The following is a 17,370-nucleotide window of genomic DNA, read 5'->3' as shown; positions in this document are numbered from 1 at the left end:
AAAATTATGTCAACATGCCCGTCTTGGCGAGTATCCTAGCAAACATAGTCGGTTATGTCTTAAGTGAACGTATATTAGTCCAGAAAGACAGCGCATGTGTAAGAATATATGTACTGGATTGTGCATGTCTTATAGGGAAAAAAAACTATTCCTGCTGCCTGTTTTTAATGTTAAATCAAACAACAAATAACAAAGAAATCACTCACTGCTCTTGACTGAATAGTTTTTGTAACTTCAATAATGATTAATCTTTATTTATTTTATACAGTAAAGATAATATGCAGTGTTATTTTATATTTGATTATCCATTTTCTGTACTTGAAAACTACTGTTAGATACCTGAAAAGCACTGTTCCTGGATCTGTTTTTTCGCTCTTCTTTATTCTTTTTCATGTATTATAGAAGTATCGGATCGGGACTCGGTATCGGCAGATACTCAAAATCAAATGACTCGGACTCGGACTCGAGGGCAAAAAAACGTGATCGGGACATCCCTACCTTCAACTGTTTGGAGGCCATTGAAGTCCACTATATGGAGAAAAATCCTGGAATGTTTTCATCAAAAACCTTAATTTCTTTTCGACTGAAGAAAGAAAGACATGAACATCTTGGATGACATTGGGGTGAGTCAATTATCAGGAAATTTTAATTTGAAAGTGAACTAATCCTTTAATGTCAGCTTGCTTATTTTGCTCAAGATAATGATTTATGAACTCCACATGTCATAAAAACAAGAAATTATGCTTCTAAACATAGCTGTCGTTCCAGCCACACAAGTTTGCGATGCAGTTTGTGAATGTTCATTTGAACGATGGTTTCAGGAAACACCAAATCGTTGAACTGAACTATGTTAGTTACGACAGAACTTGTGATGTTAGCTGGGAAACGCACCCCAGGTTAGTAATAAGTGAAGCTGGTAATGTTGTTTGTGGAGTTGTTTAATTTATTCTAATGTTTTTAGGAACATCATACTAACCTTTAAATGGTGTTAATGACTGTTAATATTAAGGGGAAAAAATGCATTTTTATGTTCTTGGAATGTTACAAATAAACATTCCTATAATGTTGAGTTGTTGTTAAAAATTTAGTTAAAAGAACATTTCAGGAACTTCATACTAACCTTAAAAAAACTCCACTAACATTAAATGTTCCTCATCTACGTGTGCAGATGCATACATGCTGGCTAATAATTGTCCTCTTTACTGTAAATCATGCTCAAATTGAAAGTAAAATCCAGTAAATGCCAGCCCAACATTGACATTGACCATGTAAACACTCAATAAAGTAAATGTTTTCAACCTTTAGAGGTCAAATGTTACAGAGCCTAACCTTTCACTTCAAACCTTCACATTCCAAAGACTCTTTAATAATGACATTTTCAACTTACACAGTCAAATGGATGCTGTATTTGTCTTGTTTCACTTGACTTTCTTTTTAGCCCAAGTTTTACATCTGTAGCAATAGTGATTTAAGTCATCTTATGATCTATCATGAGTACGTATGCAGGGTTTCAAGTTGACTGTCTGACGTCACGACTCGATCAACCATATTCACACTCTTTGGACTGTTATTTATCCACTTAAACACACACAAACTGTTAACATCATTATTTTGAAGCACGAAGTGAGATGGCAGGCCTAGACACATGTGAAAAGTGATTGCCTTAAAGTTCTCAAGCAAGTTGTAAGTTGTTAATACAAAGACATAAGGGGTGTGACGATACACTTAGCTCACGGGATGATACACGAGATTGGGTTCATGAGACAAGACGATATTTTAACACTGTTTTTAAGAAATCTTCAATGACAAAATATGTGACAGAAAGTCACAAAATGCAAAACACTGTAGGTGCATTTGGAAATGTTTTAAGTAATCTAGGGCCTTCACAAATGATAGCCTTTAAAATCATTTAAAATACATATAATAACAATGAGGCAATAATAATTGGTTCAAATAAAGTATCAAAAGCAAGTAATCATTTGGTTTTATTGAACAACACTGTTAAAATACATAATGTAGTATACATAATATAAACGTGATCAATGGAGTATATCCCTCCTTCTGTGTCCCAACTGGCACCCTAAACCCTTGCGGTCTTCCTACGAGTCCGCACTTTCTTGATGTAACACCGCGTTGACTGTCAGGAAAAAGTCTGGCGCAAGACTACGGGACACCCTACGGTCTTCGTGGACTTATTGGACATTTTAAGTCCACAAGACCGAAAGTGCACATGAAGTGTGCCATTTGGGACAGGGCCGAAGTAAAAGAGCCAATCGTTAATTGATAAAGTCATTGAGTCACTGCAGCTGCAGTTTGAAGGTCTGGTTCCCATAGAAACCTGAGACTCCCGCTTAGGACTGCACATGTGCATTGGCTCGTCTAGCCTGAAAAGCCTTTTTAACGCTATTTGAGCACAAGAAACAACATTTATGCGATAGTTCATGTGAGATTTTTTTGTTATTTAATTAGGAGTTTGCCAAGCAATTTTTGAGATTTCAGGATTCCCCCATTCAAATAGATAGCCTAGGATTTGGTCTTAAATGCCGAAATAGCTGCCCGGAGGCGTTGCAAATATGTTTTTGTTGTTTCATCCTCCTCTGCTGAGACCTTGTTTAGTGTTTAATGTTCTGTTGGGATTAAAGGGGTTTCTGTTGTCTGAGTTTTGTGGGTCACAATTGTGCTGAAGAGTATAGCCAGGAGAAGATCAGGAAACACTGATGATATGCAGCATGTTGCTTAATTTAAAAAGCAGTGACTGTGTTGCAGTGATGTCTATTAACTGCTTGGTTAAGTTGATGTTTTTTAATTTCAATTTTTTTGTTATTAATTCAGTTAAATTTCAGATGTACGCAAAGTATTTGAAAAGTATTTGCAATTAAACAAATACAAATACATGCAAATAAAGACATTAAATCTACTAACCAGACTGACTTCATTTCTGTTATTCGTCTACAGTTCTTTTTGAGAATTAATAGAGGTTTAGATGTTGATGTGTTATATAAAAAAAAAAATGTAGTCACCATAATGATGATCAGTGTTTCGTGTAGTTGGGCAGTTTGACTCTTTGATTTTTATGTCAGTTTGTGGTTTTTGTAGCAGTGTTTACCAAAACACATAATTTGTTACAAAGAACAATCATCAGTGTTAGTGGTAGTAAGTTTGATCAACTCAAAAATAAGATAATTTTCTTGTTATATTTAAGGCAATCATTTTCCTTAAGTAACAATCAAAGCTCAATGATCAAGTTCTGCCTGTATTTGTGCATGTTTCTAACAAATCAATTACTAGTAGTTGCGGTAAAATGACTATGAAAACAGCGATATTGACTCATCTTATCTGGTGTGCATGACCTGTAAAACCAACTCTAATGTAATTTTCATAGTTATTTATTGACCAGAGGGTCTTTATATTGGAGCTTTGCCTGGATATTTCTCACAGCTGATGAGTCTGCATCCAGAATGACGACACCAGTCATACTCCTTTGCTTCTTTTTGGCATTCTGTCCCCTCTCTGTTGGGACGCCCCTCACTTGTCCTCCATCGTTTCTGAATGAGAGCGCACAGCAGGGATCAGGGAGACTTTGTGCAACGCTGCAACTGCAGACCAAGTTGCCCTGTCCCAGTGTTAACCTGACAGTGAGAGAAAATGAGAAGCTGAACCCTGAAAAATGGCATCTGGAGAGTCTGTCGCTGAAGGTGAGGTTTTAAGCTGCATTTTTACTAAATAATATTTTTCTATTTGGAAAAGAGTGTTACACCCCTTCCTGCCTGCATGGTAATACTTTTTTAAATCTAGTTTAGGATTGTAAACTTTCAGAAAATGTACAAAAAAATCCCTTTTCGCCCCTTTCCAACCCAAATTAAATTAAATTTTTTTTAAAAAAAATTGCTGATTCAGATGATACCAGTTGTGTCACTGAACATGCATACAGTTGATCACATTTCAATCCAGAAGTGATTTTCTTATTGGCCTACAACAGTTACACTCATCCCTTTAAACCTCACTCCCATCCGGGTCACGGCACCAATGTAACCCCTCCTGTTCGAGCCGCCCGCTTTAAGTGGGACTCAAACCCGGGCTCTTTGGCAGTCGGGCGCTCTTACAAGAAGGCTAAAGACTTCTGTCTCAAGAGCACCTCTTGAGTTCAGGGGAGTGAGGTTTATGCACAGCTCTTACTAGCCTCTGTCTGTTACATATTGACCACTGACAATATTGTAAGATACTCATACAATATCTATTTAAATGAGATCTAATCAAGTAAACCACTGCTTGGACAAATGCATTGGATGGAAGTCTAGGAAATCATGGAAATGGAAAAATCATGATTTTTTTTTTCTGCATTTAATTTATCTTTGGCTGTTTTGCTGGAGATTTGAAGTACTTTTAATCTCAAATCCTACTTTTTCTTTTTAGGTGGAAAAAACCTGCAGTTTTATGATGTTTGAACTAGACAAAGAAAGAGCATTTTCCTGAAGGATTCTATTCAAACATTCCTATAAACTCCATCGATACACAATCAGATTTTTTGTGTGTTTGCAAAAAATTGCACATCAGAAAGAGACGTACTCCAACATTTAATGACTTTGTCATCAAGCATTTAGTGGACAATCCTGCACATCCATCTGATAACAAATATTGGCAGAGAGCATGGGATTCTGCATCGAAATATAGAGTGGAAGAAAAGAATAGCAATATACCACGGAGACAATCCTTCATGGATAGAAAATACTTTAATACAAAGTTCACACGTGATTTTAAGATTAAAGCCTCTAATAACAGAATGTTATACAGAAGCACAAGTAGAATGCCTATTTATGATGTTACTAACAAAAATGGTAGACTAATCACAGTGAGAAGATTTGACTATGTTGTGGTTGATCTTGACAACAACAATCGGCCAGTTCATTTTGAACCTGTTTCAGAAGAGTTTGCCGAGCCCATAGAAAAAATGAAATCTGGAGAAACTGTTTCAATAGGAAGAAGTGGTGCATCTAGTGGATCCAGAGGATTGGGAAGAGTAGTGGAGACATTAGAAGAAGTTGTAGAACCCGTGGCTGAAGGAGAAAGTATAGCCATGTCTGTCATCGGAGCAACATCTGCAGCGACTTCAGCAGCTACAGCCTTCGCATCAATTACACATTTTTTGACTTTATTTTTAATATAAGCCAAAAATTAAATCATGTTTTAAAGGGTTATACTTTAATGTCTACTGTATGAACCTCAGTATATTATGCTAGAAATTCAGATTTAATGATAATTAACAGTAATGAGCAATTTAGTCAACCTTATGAAAAGTATTTCTCTACAGTGCTAGCAATGTGTTAAAATTGTACCTGTGAATGTGAACATAACCATAAAACTACACCTCTAAAATTTTAAAAACTTAGTAAAATCAGATGCACCCAAAAGATGTTTTTCTGCTGCATTTTATTGTTCCCATCAAACTCTTAACTATTTCATACAATCATTAAAAAAAAAAGTGGTGTCGGTCCAATTATGCTCCTTCTTGCAAAAAACGCTATCTATGAAAAAATTCAGTCAGGATTCAGATCTCATCATAGCACAGAAACTGCGCTCGTTAAAATTACAAACGACTTCTAGCTTCTGACCAAGGCTGTGTCCCAATACTAGTGTTACTTGATCTCAGTGATCGACTACAAAATTACACTGGTATTCAGGGACAGGCATTACAGTGGTTTAGGTCGTATCTATCAGACCGTCACAATTTTGTTTATATAAACGGGGAAAAATCTAAGATAACGATAGTAAACTATGGAGTGCCGCAAGGATCAGTGTTAGGCCCTCTGCTATTTTCAATATACATGCTGCCACTCGGCAATATTATAAGAAAACATGGAATTAGTTTCCACTGCTATGCCGATGATGCTCAGTTATATATTTCAACATGACCAGATGAAATCTCTAAATTATCCAATCTGACAGAATGTATTAAAGAAGTAAAACATTGGATGACTAGTAATTTTGTTCTATTAAATTCAGATAAGACTGAAGTATTACTTATTGGACCAAAAACCTGTACACAGAATCTCTCAGACTACAATCTGCATTTAGAAGGATGTGCTGTTACTCCATCCTCGACAGTTAAAGACCTGGGTGTTATATTAGACAGCAACTTGTCCTTTGAAAATCATATTTCATATGTGACAAAAACAGCCTTCTTCCACCTCAGAAACATTGCTAAGATTCGGAATATGTTATCTATTTCTGATGCAGAAAAGTTAGTTCATGCTTTCATGACGTCTCGACTAGATTACTGTAATGCATTATTAGCTGGTTGTTCTGCTTCCTCAATAAATAAGCTACAATTAGTACAAAATGCAGCTGCTAGAGTTCTTACCAGGTCAAGAAAATATGATCATATAACACCAATTTTATCATCTCTACACTGGTTACCCATTAAGCTCTGTATCGATTATAAAGTATTGCTAATGACCTATAAGGCTCTAAATGGTTTAGCTCCTGTGTACTTAACCGATCTTCTATCGCCCTACAATCCTTCACGCTCTTTAAGATCACAAAACTCTGGACTTCTGGTTGTACCTAGGATAGTTAAGTCTACTAAAGGAGGGAGAGCATTTTCACATTTGGCTCCGAAACTCTGGAATAGCCTTCCTGATAATGTTCCGGGCTCAGACTCACCCAGTTTAAATCTAGATTAAAGACGTATCTCTTTAGCCAAGCATTCACATAATGCATCTCATATCAGATCAATTGCACATGACTATATTTGCTTAATGTTATGAACAGCAGCTACGCTAATTATTCTCCATTTGCTTTTCTGTTCTTCCTCGGGACACTCGTCCCGACTAGAGAGGACATCAGCTTCAGTTTGGATCCTGCCTCTTAAGAAGACCTCAGATGACGGCGGCAACTCCTGCGAGGACTTCAGAAGACGCAATCATCTGGATCAACATGCACATTGCACAATTTCTATATCCTAATTATTGTTAATGTAATTCATTTTTCAGGAGCTCATTGCTTCTACGTTCAGTTAAACTGCTAACAGTGATTGTAAATTAATTGCCTAAATTATTACATTATTTGCTAACTGCATTCTTTAAATTGTAATGTTGACATGCATTCTCTGTAAAGCTGCTTTGAAATGATATGTATCGTGAAAAGCGCTATACAAATAAATGTGAACTGAATTGAATTAAGTTGGCTTGGGAAAAAAAAAAAACTTATTTATATACTACTTAAGCTTATTATTATTCTGCTTAGACTAAAATTTCTAAATGTTACTCCTTCTAAACTTTTAAATCTTTTTTTTTTGACTTAGCGTGCTGTATCTTTTCAGACTGATCAGACTTGCGGTTTTCCTAAAAAAAAAAAAAAAAAAAAAAAAAAAAACCTGATCTATCTGTCTAGCTGCTAGCCTTTAAAACTACTAAACTAAAACAAACTGTTTCAAAATGAAAGCTGTCTAACTTCAAGCTTTTAAAACTACTTCAAACTTACTGGCTAGGCTTTTTCAAGCCAACTTAAAGTTTGTCTACAAACTTTATCTAGTTGCAGTTGAACAGTAATGATTGCAAAATAATTGAGTCTGGAGACAAAAGTGAAATCATTTCATAATCAAATCAAGCAAGTCTGCATCACAGAAGCAAACATGTTATAATAAATTACATTTGTCCAATAAATAAATGCACCTGATGGCTATAATTGTGACATGACTTTTTCAGACCACTTCTGTCACGTGTGGTTGCAATAGAGAGGCTCAGAATCGGACTTCAAACATAAAGAGGTTTTGGAAAGACTGGAACAACCATACACAAAGCAAAAGTAGCAAACATAAGAACAGACAAGGAGTTCAAGGAAGTGAGTCCATTTAAAGGGAGTGATAATGCAGTAGTCCAGGTGTGGGGAATCCGTGATGATAGGGAGTTGATTAGGAAGTGAGTGCAGGTGTGAAACAGGGAGGATGATGGGAGATGGAGTCCAGGAGAGAAGGGAACTGTGACAACTTAAGTGTCTTCCCAAGATTTTATTTATTGGAACAGATCCCACACTGAGCAGAAGATGCCAGTGAGAACATGTTGAAAGGCAGTTCTTGAATAAATAATGAATTACGAATACAGAGAGCAATATGAACTAATGAAATGTAGGCTGCAAATATGGATATAGTAGAACGTTTTCCAAAACCCTCCCCTCAGATTGTTCAAAAGACTTAATAATTAATAACTTAGTAATTGACACAGCAGCAGAGTGTGGTTGTCAGTCCTGTATTTCAGTGCTAAATACTGTTGCACACAGTTAGGTTATCCACGTGTAAACAACATCAGTGGTTATTGACATGTTAAAATGAGTAATGAGAACAAAGGTTAATGATGTTAAAACAGGTTGTTCCAACCAAACATTTATGTCTTTTACTGAATTTTAAAGTGCCACATTATGCTTTTTCAAACATTACCTTTCATATATGTAATGTTGCTCTTTGTGAAAGCAAAAGATCTGCAAAGATCTTTAATCCTCCTCTGCTGAAAACTTCAGAGATTTAATATCTTCTTTTATCTTCAGTTGATTTAATGTAATGTTGGCAGCACAACTATGTGAGGCCCAAATGGGTGCCACTAGGGCTGTCTGAGTCCCAGTCAGTTGTATCCTCAGTTTCCATATAGGAGGCCCCATATGGGTTAGCCAAGATGAAATGAACACTGCTCAGTGTGCACACTACAGGCTGTTAAATGTAACACTGAAACATATTGGAATTAATGAGATAATTAGGTGATTGATTGAGTGATGACTGAGCATTACTGAAGATAGATGATGATAACAGGCAGAATCACTGAAGAAAAGAGGAACTACAGCTTCCAGCCACAGCCTTAGATTAAATGATTTATAGAGAAAAGAATACAATAAATGTCATGACATTTACGAGTTCACACTTACAAATAATCAGATAGTAAATACAAACCCGATTCCCAAAAAGTTGGGACACTGTACAAATTGTGAATAAAAACAGAATGCAATGATGTGGAAGTTTCACATTTCAATATTTTATTCAGAATACAACATGGATGACATATCAAATGTTTAAAGAAAATGTATAATTTTAAGGGAAAAATAAGTTGATTTTAAATTTCATGGCATCAACACATCTCAAAAAAGTTAGGGCAAGGCCATGTTTAACACTGTGTGGCATCCCCTCTTCTTTTTATTACAGTCTGCAAACGTCTGGGGACTGAGGAGACAAGTTGCTCAAGTTCAGGAATAGGAATGTTGTCCCATTCTTGTCTAATACAGGCTTCTAGTTGCTCAACTGTCTTAGGTCTTCTTTGTCACATCTTCCTCTTTATGATGCACCAAATGTTTTCTATGGGTGAAAGATCTGGACTGCAGGCTGGCCATTTCAGTACACGGATCCTTCTTCTTCTACGCTGTTGCACGTGCACCGTCCACGCAGTCTCGAAATTTTGGCTGCACACGGATGGGGTGTGTGGCCGGCCACGTCGTGCGGATGGTGCACAAACACGGATGGCTGAAGTATACCTGGGGCTTAATGGAAGCAATGCGCATGCAGTGCGTTTTCCAGGCGCATCGAGATGAAAAATTCTCAACTTTTCAGAATGCCGCAAGAACCTTTCCAGAACAAACATCAAAATCTCAGCCAAACAGTTGATCATAGCTGTACAGGGTGGTTTTTATATCTCATCTCCATATCTAGTAGTAAAGGTAATGCAAGGGTTAGAAATCAGTTTATCCTTTGCTGAAACTTCCTGATCCTCTTGGCAGCGCAGTTCATGGTTGCATAGCAACGACCGATGCCACGGGAGCGCAAGCGCTTTGGAAAGAAGGAGAAGCGGTGCGGCCGTGCCTTCCACACGTTTTTAGATGCGATATGTGAACAGTCCCCTTAGGATTCTTAATTCTAAGTTCATGTCAAATTTAAAAAAAATTTTTCAGCGACAGACAGACATATTCAGCTGTTCATTTGAATATAGAATGTTTTTATTAAACCTTGAAATGTGATCTTGTATATACAACAAGGAAAATTATTGAAATTTTTTTTTTTTTTTTTTAAATAAATCTTATTTGAATTTCAGTTTCATTTTGTTCAAAATATTGTGATACATATCGTACCGTATCGTGACCTGAGCGCATCGTTACACCCCTAATAATCAATGATTCTCATGAGTTCAGCAAATAAGGCCACTATATGATGATTACAACTGTATCATCAACAAGAAGCCAACATCTGGGGTGCATTTCTCGTACAACGACGTAACTCGCTGCTTCACTACCGTAGTACGATGCATCGTTGAACAGATCAACTAGCTAGTTGAGATTGAGATTGAATTAATGCTAGTTTTTTTCTATAAATTACGGACATGGCATCTGAGGACCAATTCTCAGTTATTTTGTTTTATTTCCAGATTCAGTCACAGGCTCGTTCTTATGTACTAGAGCACGTACGCACATGCGCAGATTGCACACTCTTCAAAAACGGTGCTTAAAATCTCTTGACAAACTAAAATATATAAATGACATTTGTATATATTCGAAATAAAAGATGTACATTGTTCGTAATTTCTTGTTTTTATGACGTGGATTTAATAAACCATTATCTTGAGCAAAATAAGCAACTATGCTTCTAGCCACAGCTCGAGAGCATCTCACACAAGTTTGCTGTGCAGTTTGCGATGGCTTCAGGAAACACCAAATCGTTGTACTGTGTTAGTTACGACAGAACATGCGATGCAAGTTGGCTAATGATGCTTTTGGGAAACGCACCCCAGGTTAGTAATAAGTGAAGCTGGTAATGTTGTTTGTTGAGTTGTTTAATTTATTTTATTGTTGAAATTCTTTAAGTTTAAAGAATTTTTCAGGAACCTCATACTAACCTTTAAATGATGTTCTATTAATATTAAGGGCAAAACTGCATTTTAATGTTCTTGGAATGTTACAAATAAACATTCCTATAATGTTGAGTTGTTTTAAAAATTTAGTTAAAAGAACATTTCAGGAACTTCATAGTAACCTTAAAGAAACACTCCACTAACAATAAATGTTCCTCATCTACGTGTGCAGATGCATACATGCTGGTTAATAATTGTCCTCTTTACTGTAAATCATGCTCAAATTGAAAGTAAAATCCAGTAAATGCAGCCCAACATTGACATTGACCATGTAAACACTCAATAAAGTAAATGTTTTCAACCTTGAGAGGTCAAATGTTACAGAGCCTAACCTTTCACTTCAAACCTTCACATTCCAAAGACTCTTTAATTATGAACTTACATAGTCCCAGATATGGATGCTGTATTTGTCTTGTTTCACTTAACTTTCTTTTTAGCCCAAGTTTTACATCTGTAGCAATAGTGATTTAAGTCATCTTATGATCTATCATGAGTATGTATGCAGGGTTTCAAGTTGACTGTCTGACGTCACGACTCGATCAACCATATTCACACTCTTTGGACTGTTATTTATCCACTTAAACACACACAAACTGTTAACATCATTATTTTGAAGCACGAAGTGAGATGGCAGGCCTAGACACATGTGAAAAGTGATTGCCTTAAAGTTCTCAAGCAAGTTGTAAGTTGTTAATACAAAGACGTACATAAGGGGTGTGACGATACACTTAGCTCACGGGATGATACACGAGATTGGGTTCATGAGACAAGACGATATTTTTACACTGTTTTTAAGAAATCTTCAATGACAAAATATGTGACAGAAAATGCAAAACACTGCAGGTGCATTTGGAAATGTTTTCACTAATCTAGGGCCTTCACAAATGATAGCCTTTAAAATCATTTAAAATACATATAATAACAATGAGGCAATAATAATTGGTTCAAATAAAGTTTCAGCAGCAAGGAATCATGGTTTTATTGAACAACACTGTTAAAATACGTAATGTAGTATACATAATATAAACGTGATCAATGGAGTATATCCCTCCTTCTGTGTCCCAACTGGCACCCTAAACCCTTGCGGTCTTCCTACAGTTTGAAGGTCTGGTTCCTATAACCTGAGACTCGCGCTTAGGACTGCACATGCGCATTGGCTCGTCTAGCCTGAAAAGCCTTTTTAACGCTATTTGAGCACAAGAAACAACATTTATGCGATAGTTCATGTGAGATTTTTTTGTTATTTAATTAGGAGTTTGCCAAGCAATTTTTGAGATTTCAGGATTCCCCCGTTCAAATAGATAGCCTAGGATTTGGTCTTAAATGCCGAAATAGCTGCCCGGAGGCGTTGCAAATATGTTTTTGTTGTTTCATCCTCCTCTGCTGAGACCTTGTTTAGTGTTTAATGTTCTGTTGGGATTAAAGGGGTTTCTGTTGTCTGAGTTTTGTGGGTCACAATTGTGCTGAAGAGTATAGCCAGGAGAAGATCAGGAAACACTGATGATATGCAGCATGTTGCTTAATTTAAAAAGCAGTGACTGTGTTGCAGTGATGTCTATTAACTGCTTGGTTAAGTTGATGTTTTTTCATTTACATTTTTTTGTTATTAATTCAGTTAAATTTCAGATGTACGCAAAGTATTTGAACAGTATTTGCAATTAAACAAATACAAATACATGCAAATAAAGACATTAAATCTACTAACCAGACTGACTTCATTTCTGTTATTCGTCTACAGTTCTTTTTGAGAATTAATAGAGGTTTAGATGTTGATGTGTTATAAAAAAAAATAAGTTTAGTCGCCGTAATGGTGATCAGTGTTTCGTGTAGTTGGGCAGTTTGACTCTTTGATTTTTATGTCAGTTTGTGGTTTTTGTAGCAGTGTTTACCAAAACACATAATTTGTTACAAAGAACAATCATCAGTGTTAGTGGTAGTAAGTTTGATCAACTCAAAAATAAGATAATTTTGTTGTTATATGTAAGGCAATCATTTTCCTTAAGTAACAATCAAAGCTCAATGATCAAGTTCTGCCTGTATTTGTGCATGTTTCCTACAAATCAATTACTAGTACTTGCGGTAAAATGACTATGAAAACAGAAATATTGACACCTTATCTGGTGTGAATGACCTGTAAAATAACACAATCTTCATGGTTATTTATTGACCAGAGGGTCTTTATATTGATGCTTTGCCTGGATATTTCACACAGCTGATGAGTTTGCAGTCAGAATGACGACACCAGTCATCCTCCTTTGCTTCTTTTTGGCATTCTGTCCCCTCTCTGTTGGGACGCCCCTCACTTGTCCGCCGTCGTTTCTGAATGAGAGCGCACAGCAGGGATCAGGGAGACTTTGTGCAACGCTGCAACTGCAGACCAAGTTGCCCTGTCCCAGTGTTAACCTGACAGTGAGAGAAAATGAGAAGCTGAACCCTGAAAAATGGCATCTGGAGAGTCTGTCTCTGAAGGTGAGGCTTTAAGATTACTAAATAATATTATTATTTATTAACACTATTATGGAAAGTAGTGTTGAAAGCCTATCATACATTTTGACTGTAAAAAAAAAAAAAAAAAATGGAAACTCAAAATGGAGACATTTGAGTTGCATTTGATGATTACAGCAGTGTAATAACTTTTTCAGCAAAACCCAGAAAGAGACATTTTGAGTAAAACGTGTTTATTAATGATTTTACAAATGTTATTTGGATTCAATACAATTCCCCAAAATTCACACTATGAAAAATAATGAACTTTTAATATCAATACTTTTCACACATTACAAAGAATTAATATCTGAATTTATGATTTATAAAAATGTTTTTAACTGCTATTTTGAAGACTGCCCCTCCCCGCACCCGTGGGACATTATAACAATAATATCTTAGTCTAAACCTAGTCGAAGTAATCTTGACAAACTCTATATCATTTGAAAGCTTTCATATTTGGTGACTGATTTTCAAAAGAAATGACAGAGCAATAGAGAAATAGCGATAGACTCTCCATTTGTAATGTGGTGCCAAACTATAACACACGCTCTGATTCTTTTCGTATGTTTATGTGTTTTAGGGATTGAATTCAAATTAAATATTAACATTACTGCCCAAACTTCTTCTGAATAGGATATCTACTTCAAAAATATTATGACATTTATGGAAAAAATATGTTTCAGATCACTCAAACCATATATGGAAATCGAAGAGTCCTTATATGGTCACTGGTGGAGTCTGGATGTCATCTAGTGAAAAAGTTTTGTACTGCGCACAAAAAAATCTTACTAAAAGTTCTTTTTTTGAGATATCAACCTAAAATTTGGCACATAGCTTGTTCAGATATATAACTTTGATTTTCTTGAAGTTTAGAGTTGAACATGTTTTGTAAAATATATATTTTATATAAAATATAATGCTTTTGAATGGGTCAAATTGACCCATGAACAGTAAGAACACATACAATTTCTGTATCCACATTTCACAAGACATTAGCATGTTGAAACTTTGCATGCATGTTCATGACCCTAAAAGAGAAAAAGTCACAAAATTTCAAGAAAAACAATGTAGGTTAGATAGTATTTCAGATAGATTGAAAAAAGAAATGATAGCTAATTTCTACCATAAGTGGCTGATGAAATATTTTTCTGTATTGAAATAAGTGAGAAAAGCAAATTTTCCCTAAATGAAAAAAAAGTCATTTTCAAGAATGACTCAAAGTCAAATTTTCAAGAAAAAACAAAAAACAGATTAACTGATGTTTACGACAACTCAAAAATCAAAATGGGTCAAATTGACCTGTCACAGTACATAAGGGTTAACCATGGTCTCATTAATTATGTCATTAAATTTTAATTTTTCTTTTTAGGTGGAAAAAACCTGCAGTTTTATGGTGTTTAAACAAGACAAACTAAGCCAACATTTTCCAGGAGGATTCTCTTCAAACATTCCTATAAACTCCATCGATACACAATCGGAATTTCTGTGTGTTTGCGAAAAATTGCACATCAGACACAGACGTGCTGAATCATCATTTTATGATTTTAGCATGAAGCATTTAGTGGACAATCCTGCAGATCCATCTGATAACAACTATTGGCAGAGAGTATGGGATTCTGCAACAGATTATAGACGGAATGTAATGAAATACAAAACAATACCACCGACACAATCCTTCATGGATAGAAGATATTTTACAACTGAAAATATGAAGAAAATTTTCACACGTAAATATCCGATTGTATCTTCTAATGGAAGAACTTCATTCAGATGCAGTGTCACAATGGATGTTTATAATGTCCGTCAAGAAAATGGTTTAAAGGTTGATAGAATACATGGTTATGTTGTGGTTGGTCTTAACAACAATGATATGCCAGTTCATTATGAAAGAGTTATCAAACACGGAGCTCTTACTGCAAACGGAGGAAAGGCAGCCATGACTGCGATCAGAGAAGGTGCAGCTGAGACTGAGATCGGAGGAGGCACAGCCGTGACTACGATCAGAGAACGGGCAGCATCCATCTTCACTGAAATGTTTAATTTTTTAAACCAAAAATTAAATACTTCTTGGAGGATTTTATTTTAATACCTGCAATATAAACCTCAATGTACCAGTTTAGAAAAAAAGTTTATGAAAAAAATCATTATATCTAACAGTAATTAAATGAACAATTTAGTCAACCTTATAAAAGGTGTTTCTCTAGTAATGCTAATAATAAATGCATTTAAATTATCTCTGCGAATGTAACCATAAAACTACACATTTACATTTTGAAAACTTTGTCAAATAAAATGTACCCAAAAGAATTTTGTTCTTCTGCATTTTTTTTAAATGTTCCTATTAAACTCTTTACAATTTCATACAATCATTACAACTGAACAGCAATTATTAGTTTTGGAATAGAAAGTACAAATACATGAGTCTGGAAAAGCACAAGTGAAATCTGCATCATTGTAAGTGATGCAGATTTCACTTTTATTTACAAGTATTTCATTTTGCATGAAGACTCGTCCTGACAGTCTGTGTTAAAGTCCCCCTGGAGTCAATAACTGTATCCCTTAAAACTCATCTTTGATCACCAAAATGACATATGTAAATGTTTTTTTTTTTTTTTCTTCTTCATGCCTTAAAATAGCTTGAATTTAACTCTACACCCTTGCCTCATTTAATATATGCGGTTCTATGAATATGCAAATTAGCCCCGCCTCCACTCGCTCGCGGCAGCTCAGAGATCCACTCGGTCAACTTACTGAGGCTCACAATGGTATCGCTCTTTACAACATTGGACACATAATGGTAATTAACATGATTAGACTTTTACTTGACTACGTTATCAAACAGCTAATAATGTGTTGCTAATGTTACACAAAAACAGCTGCCTTTTAACAATCAGTATCCTTACAAACACTTTAAACAACTCAGAACGTCAGCGGAGAAAGGCTTATAGTTCATCATAACATCGTAATATACATCATACACTCGCTATACTGCTAAATCTACATGATTTTTCATATCAGCAGAAAAATATACTGGGATAACCTGGCTTCTCTTTAGTTTGCTGTTAATGATATGCTAAAGCCCATCATCACATTGACGTGATTGGTTACAAGGTAGTTTGTGACAGCATAGGGGTTTGAGACAGCATTTTTAAGGAGAAAATACTCAGCAATGGTGTTGACATATGTGAATTTGCACATGGTTTGAAATAAATTATTTAAATTTCATATCATAATTGAGGAGCAATGATTTGGAAAAAGTAAAAATCTGCATCACGGAGATATAACCAGCAGGAGAGCAGTGATGTATGAACTGAATTTGGTGACAGTACAGTGTGTTACAGTGAAGTTATGGAGTATTTTTCATAATATAAAATGAGCAAAAGGATTTTGGGTTTTGCACTTTTAAGACGGTCCCTTCAGACTTGCCTACAAAGAGACTAATTTATATATTTTAAAGCACATTTATGGAAAATTGGGTTGTTGTTGCTCGTTTTCTAGGTTACTATGATTGGAAATAGCTGCATTTGTGTTTTAACAATGTTTAGCTCACCAGTTATTAATCCAGGAAGCTCGAATCTGTGAATCTATTGCCAACTACTGAACTCTTTGACTTAAGCACTATATCTTTATATTTGAGTCCAACAAGTTCAAACTCTATGAACCGTGCATTATTTGTGTGCATTATTAACGTATGTTACTAATAACTGAAACACTACTGCCAGCCAGCGGGACATTAAAGAGGAAGAGTTTGTCCGAGCTCACAGTAAGGGAAACATAATATCATTGCATGGGAATGCAAAAGTTTTGCAAGGGAATGCAAAAGATTTGAAAAAAAAAGAAAAAGAAAGAAAATGTCCTCCCATCCCAATTTATTTCCACCCTATTAAATTTTCCATAAGTAGAATAGGGAAGGCGTAGGACATACAGCGTAAGCTTTTTGAATAATGCAAGGCGAACATATGTGTTTATAAAGCATATACAGATGTATTTTTTTCAAAAATGAGCA

The 17,370-nt window shown here is 35.6% G+C and overlaps 1 protein-coding gene across 3 annotated transcripts; it reads left to right on the top strand.

Annotated features, from left to right (window-relative positions):
* Positions 1–618: 618 nt before the first annotated feature.
* Positions 619–15,652, top strand: LOC125274378. Of its 3 annotated transcripts, none has more exons than XR_007186245.1 (2): positions 619–3,695; positions 4,414–5,408. XR_007186245.1 is itself a non-coding variant. In XM_048200729.1 (2 exons), exons 1-2 carry the CDS (start codon positions 3,459–3,461, stop codon positions 15,448–15,450), a joined length of 954 nt encoding a protein of 317 aa, XP_048056686.1. In that variant the 5' UTR covers positions 619–3,458; the 3' UTR covers positions 15,451–15,652. The 3 variants fall into 3 exon arrangements, 2 of the variants coding, with proteins under 2 accessions (XP_048056686.1, XP_048056695.1); XM_048200729.1 differs by lacking the exon at positions 4,414–5,408 and adding an exon at positions 14,734–15,652; XM_048200738.1 differs by lacking the exons at positions 619–3,695; positions 4,414–5,408 and adding exons at positions 13,081–13,346; positions 14,734–15,652.
* The last annotated feature ends 1,718 nt before the right edge of the window (positions 15,653–17,370 follow it).

The sequence above is a fragment of the Megalobrama amblycephala genome, linkage group LG1, assembly GCF_018812025.1.
Source record: "Megalobrama amblycephala isolate DHTTF-2021 linkage group LG1, ASM1881202v1, whole genome shotgun sequence".
NCBI lineage: Eukaryota > Metazoa > Chordata > Actinopteri > Cypriniformes > Xenocyprididae > Megalobrama > Megalobrama amblycephala.
The sequence above is the reverse complement of the archived record's forward strand: the minus strand, read 5'-3'. Positions and strand labels throughout refer to the sequence as shown.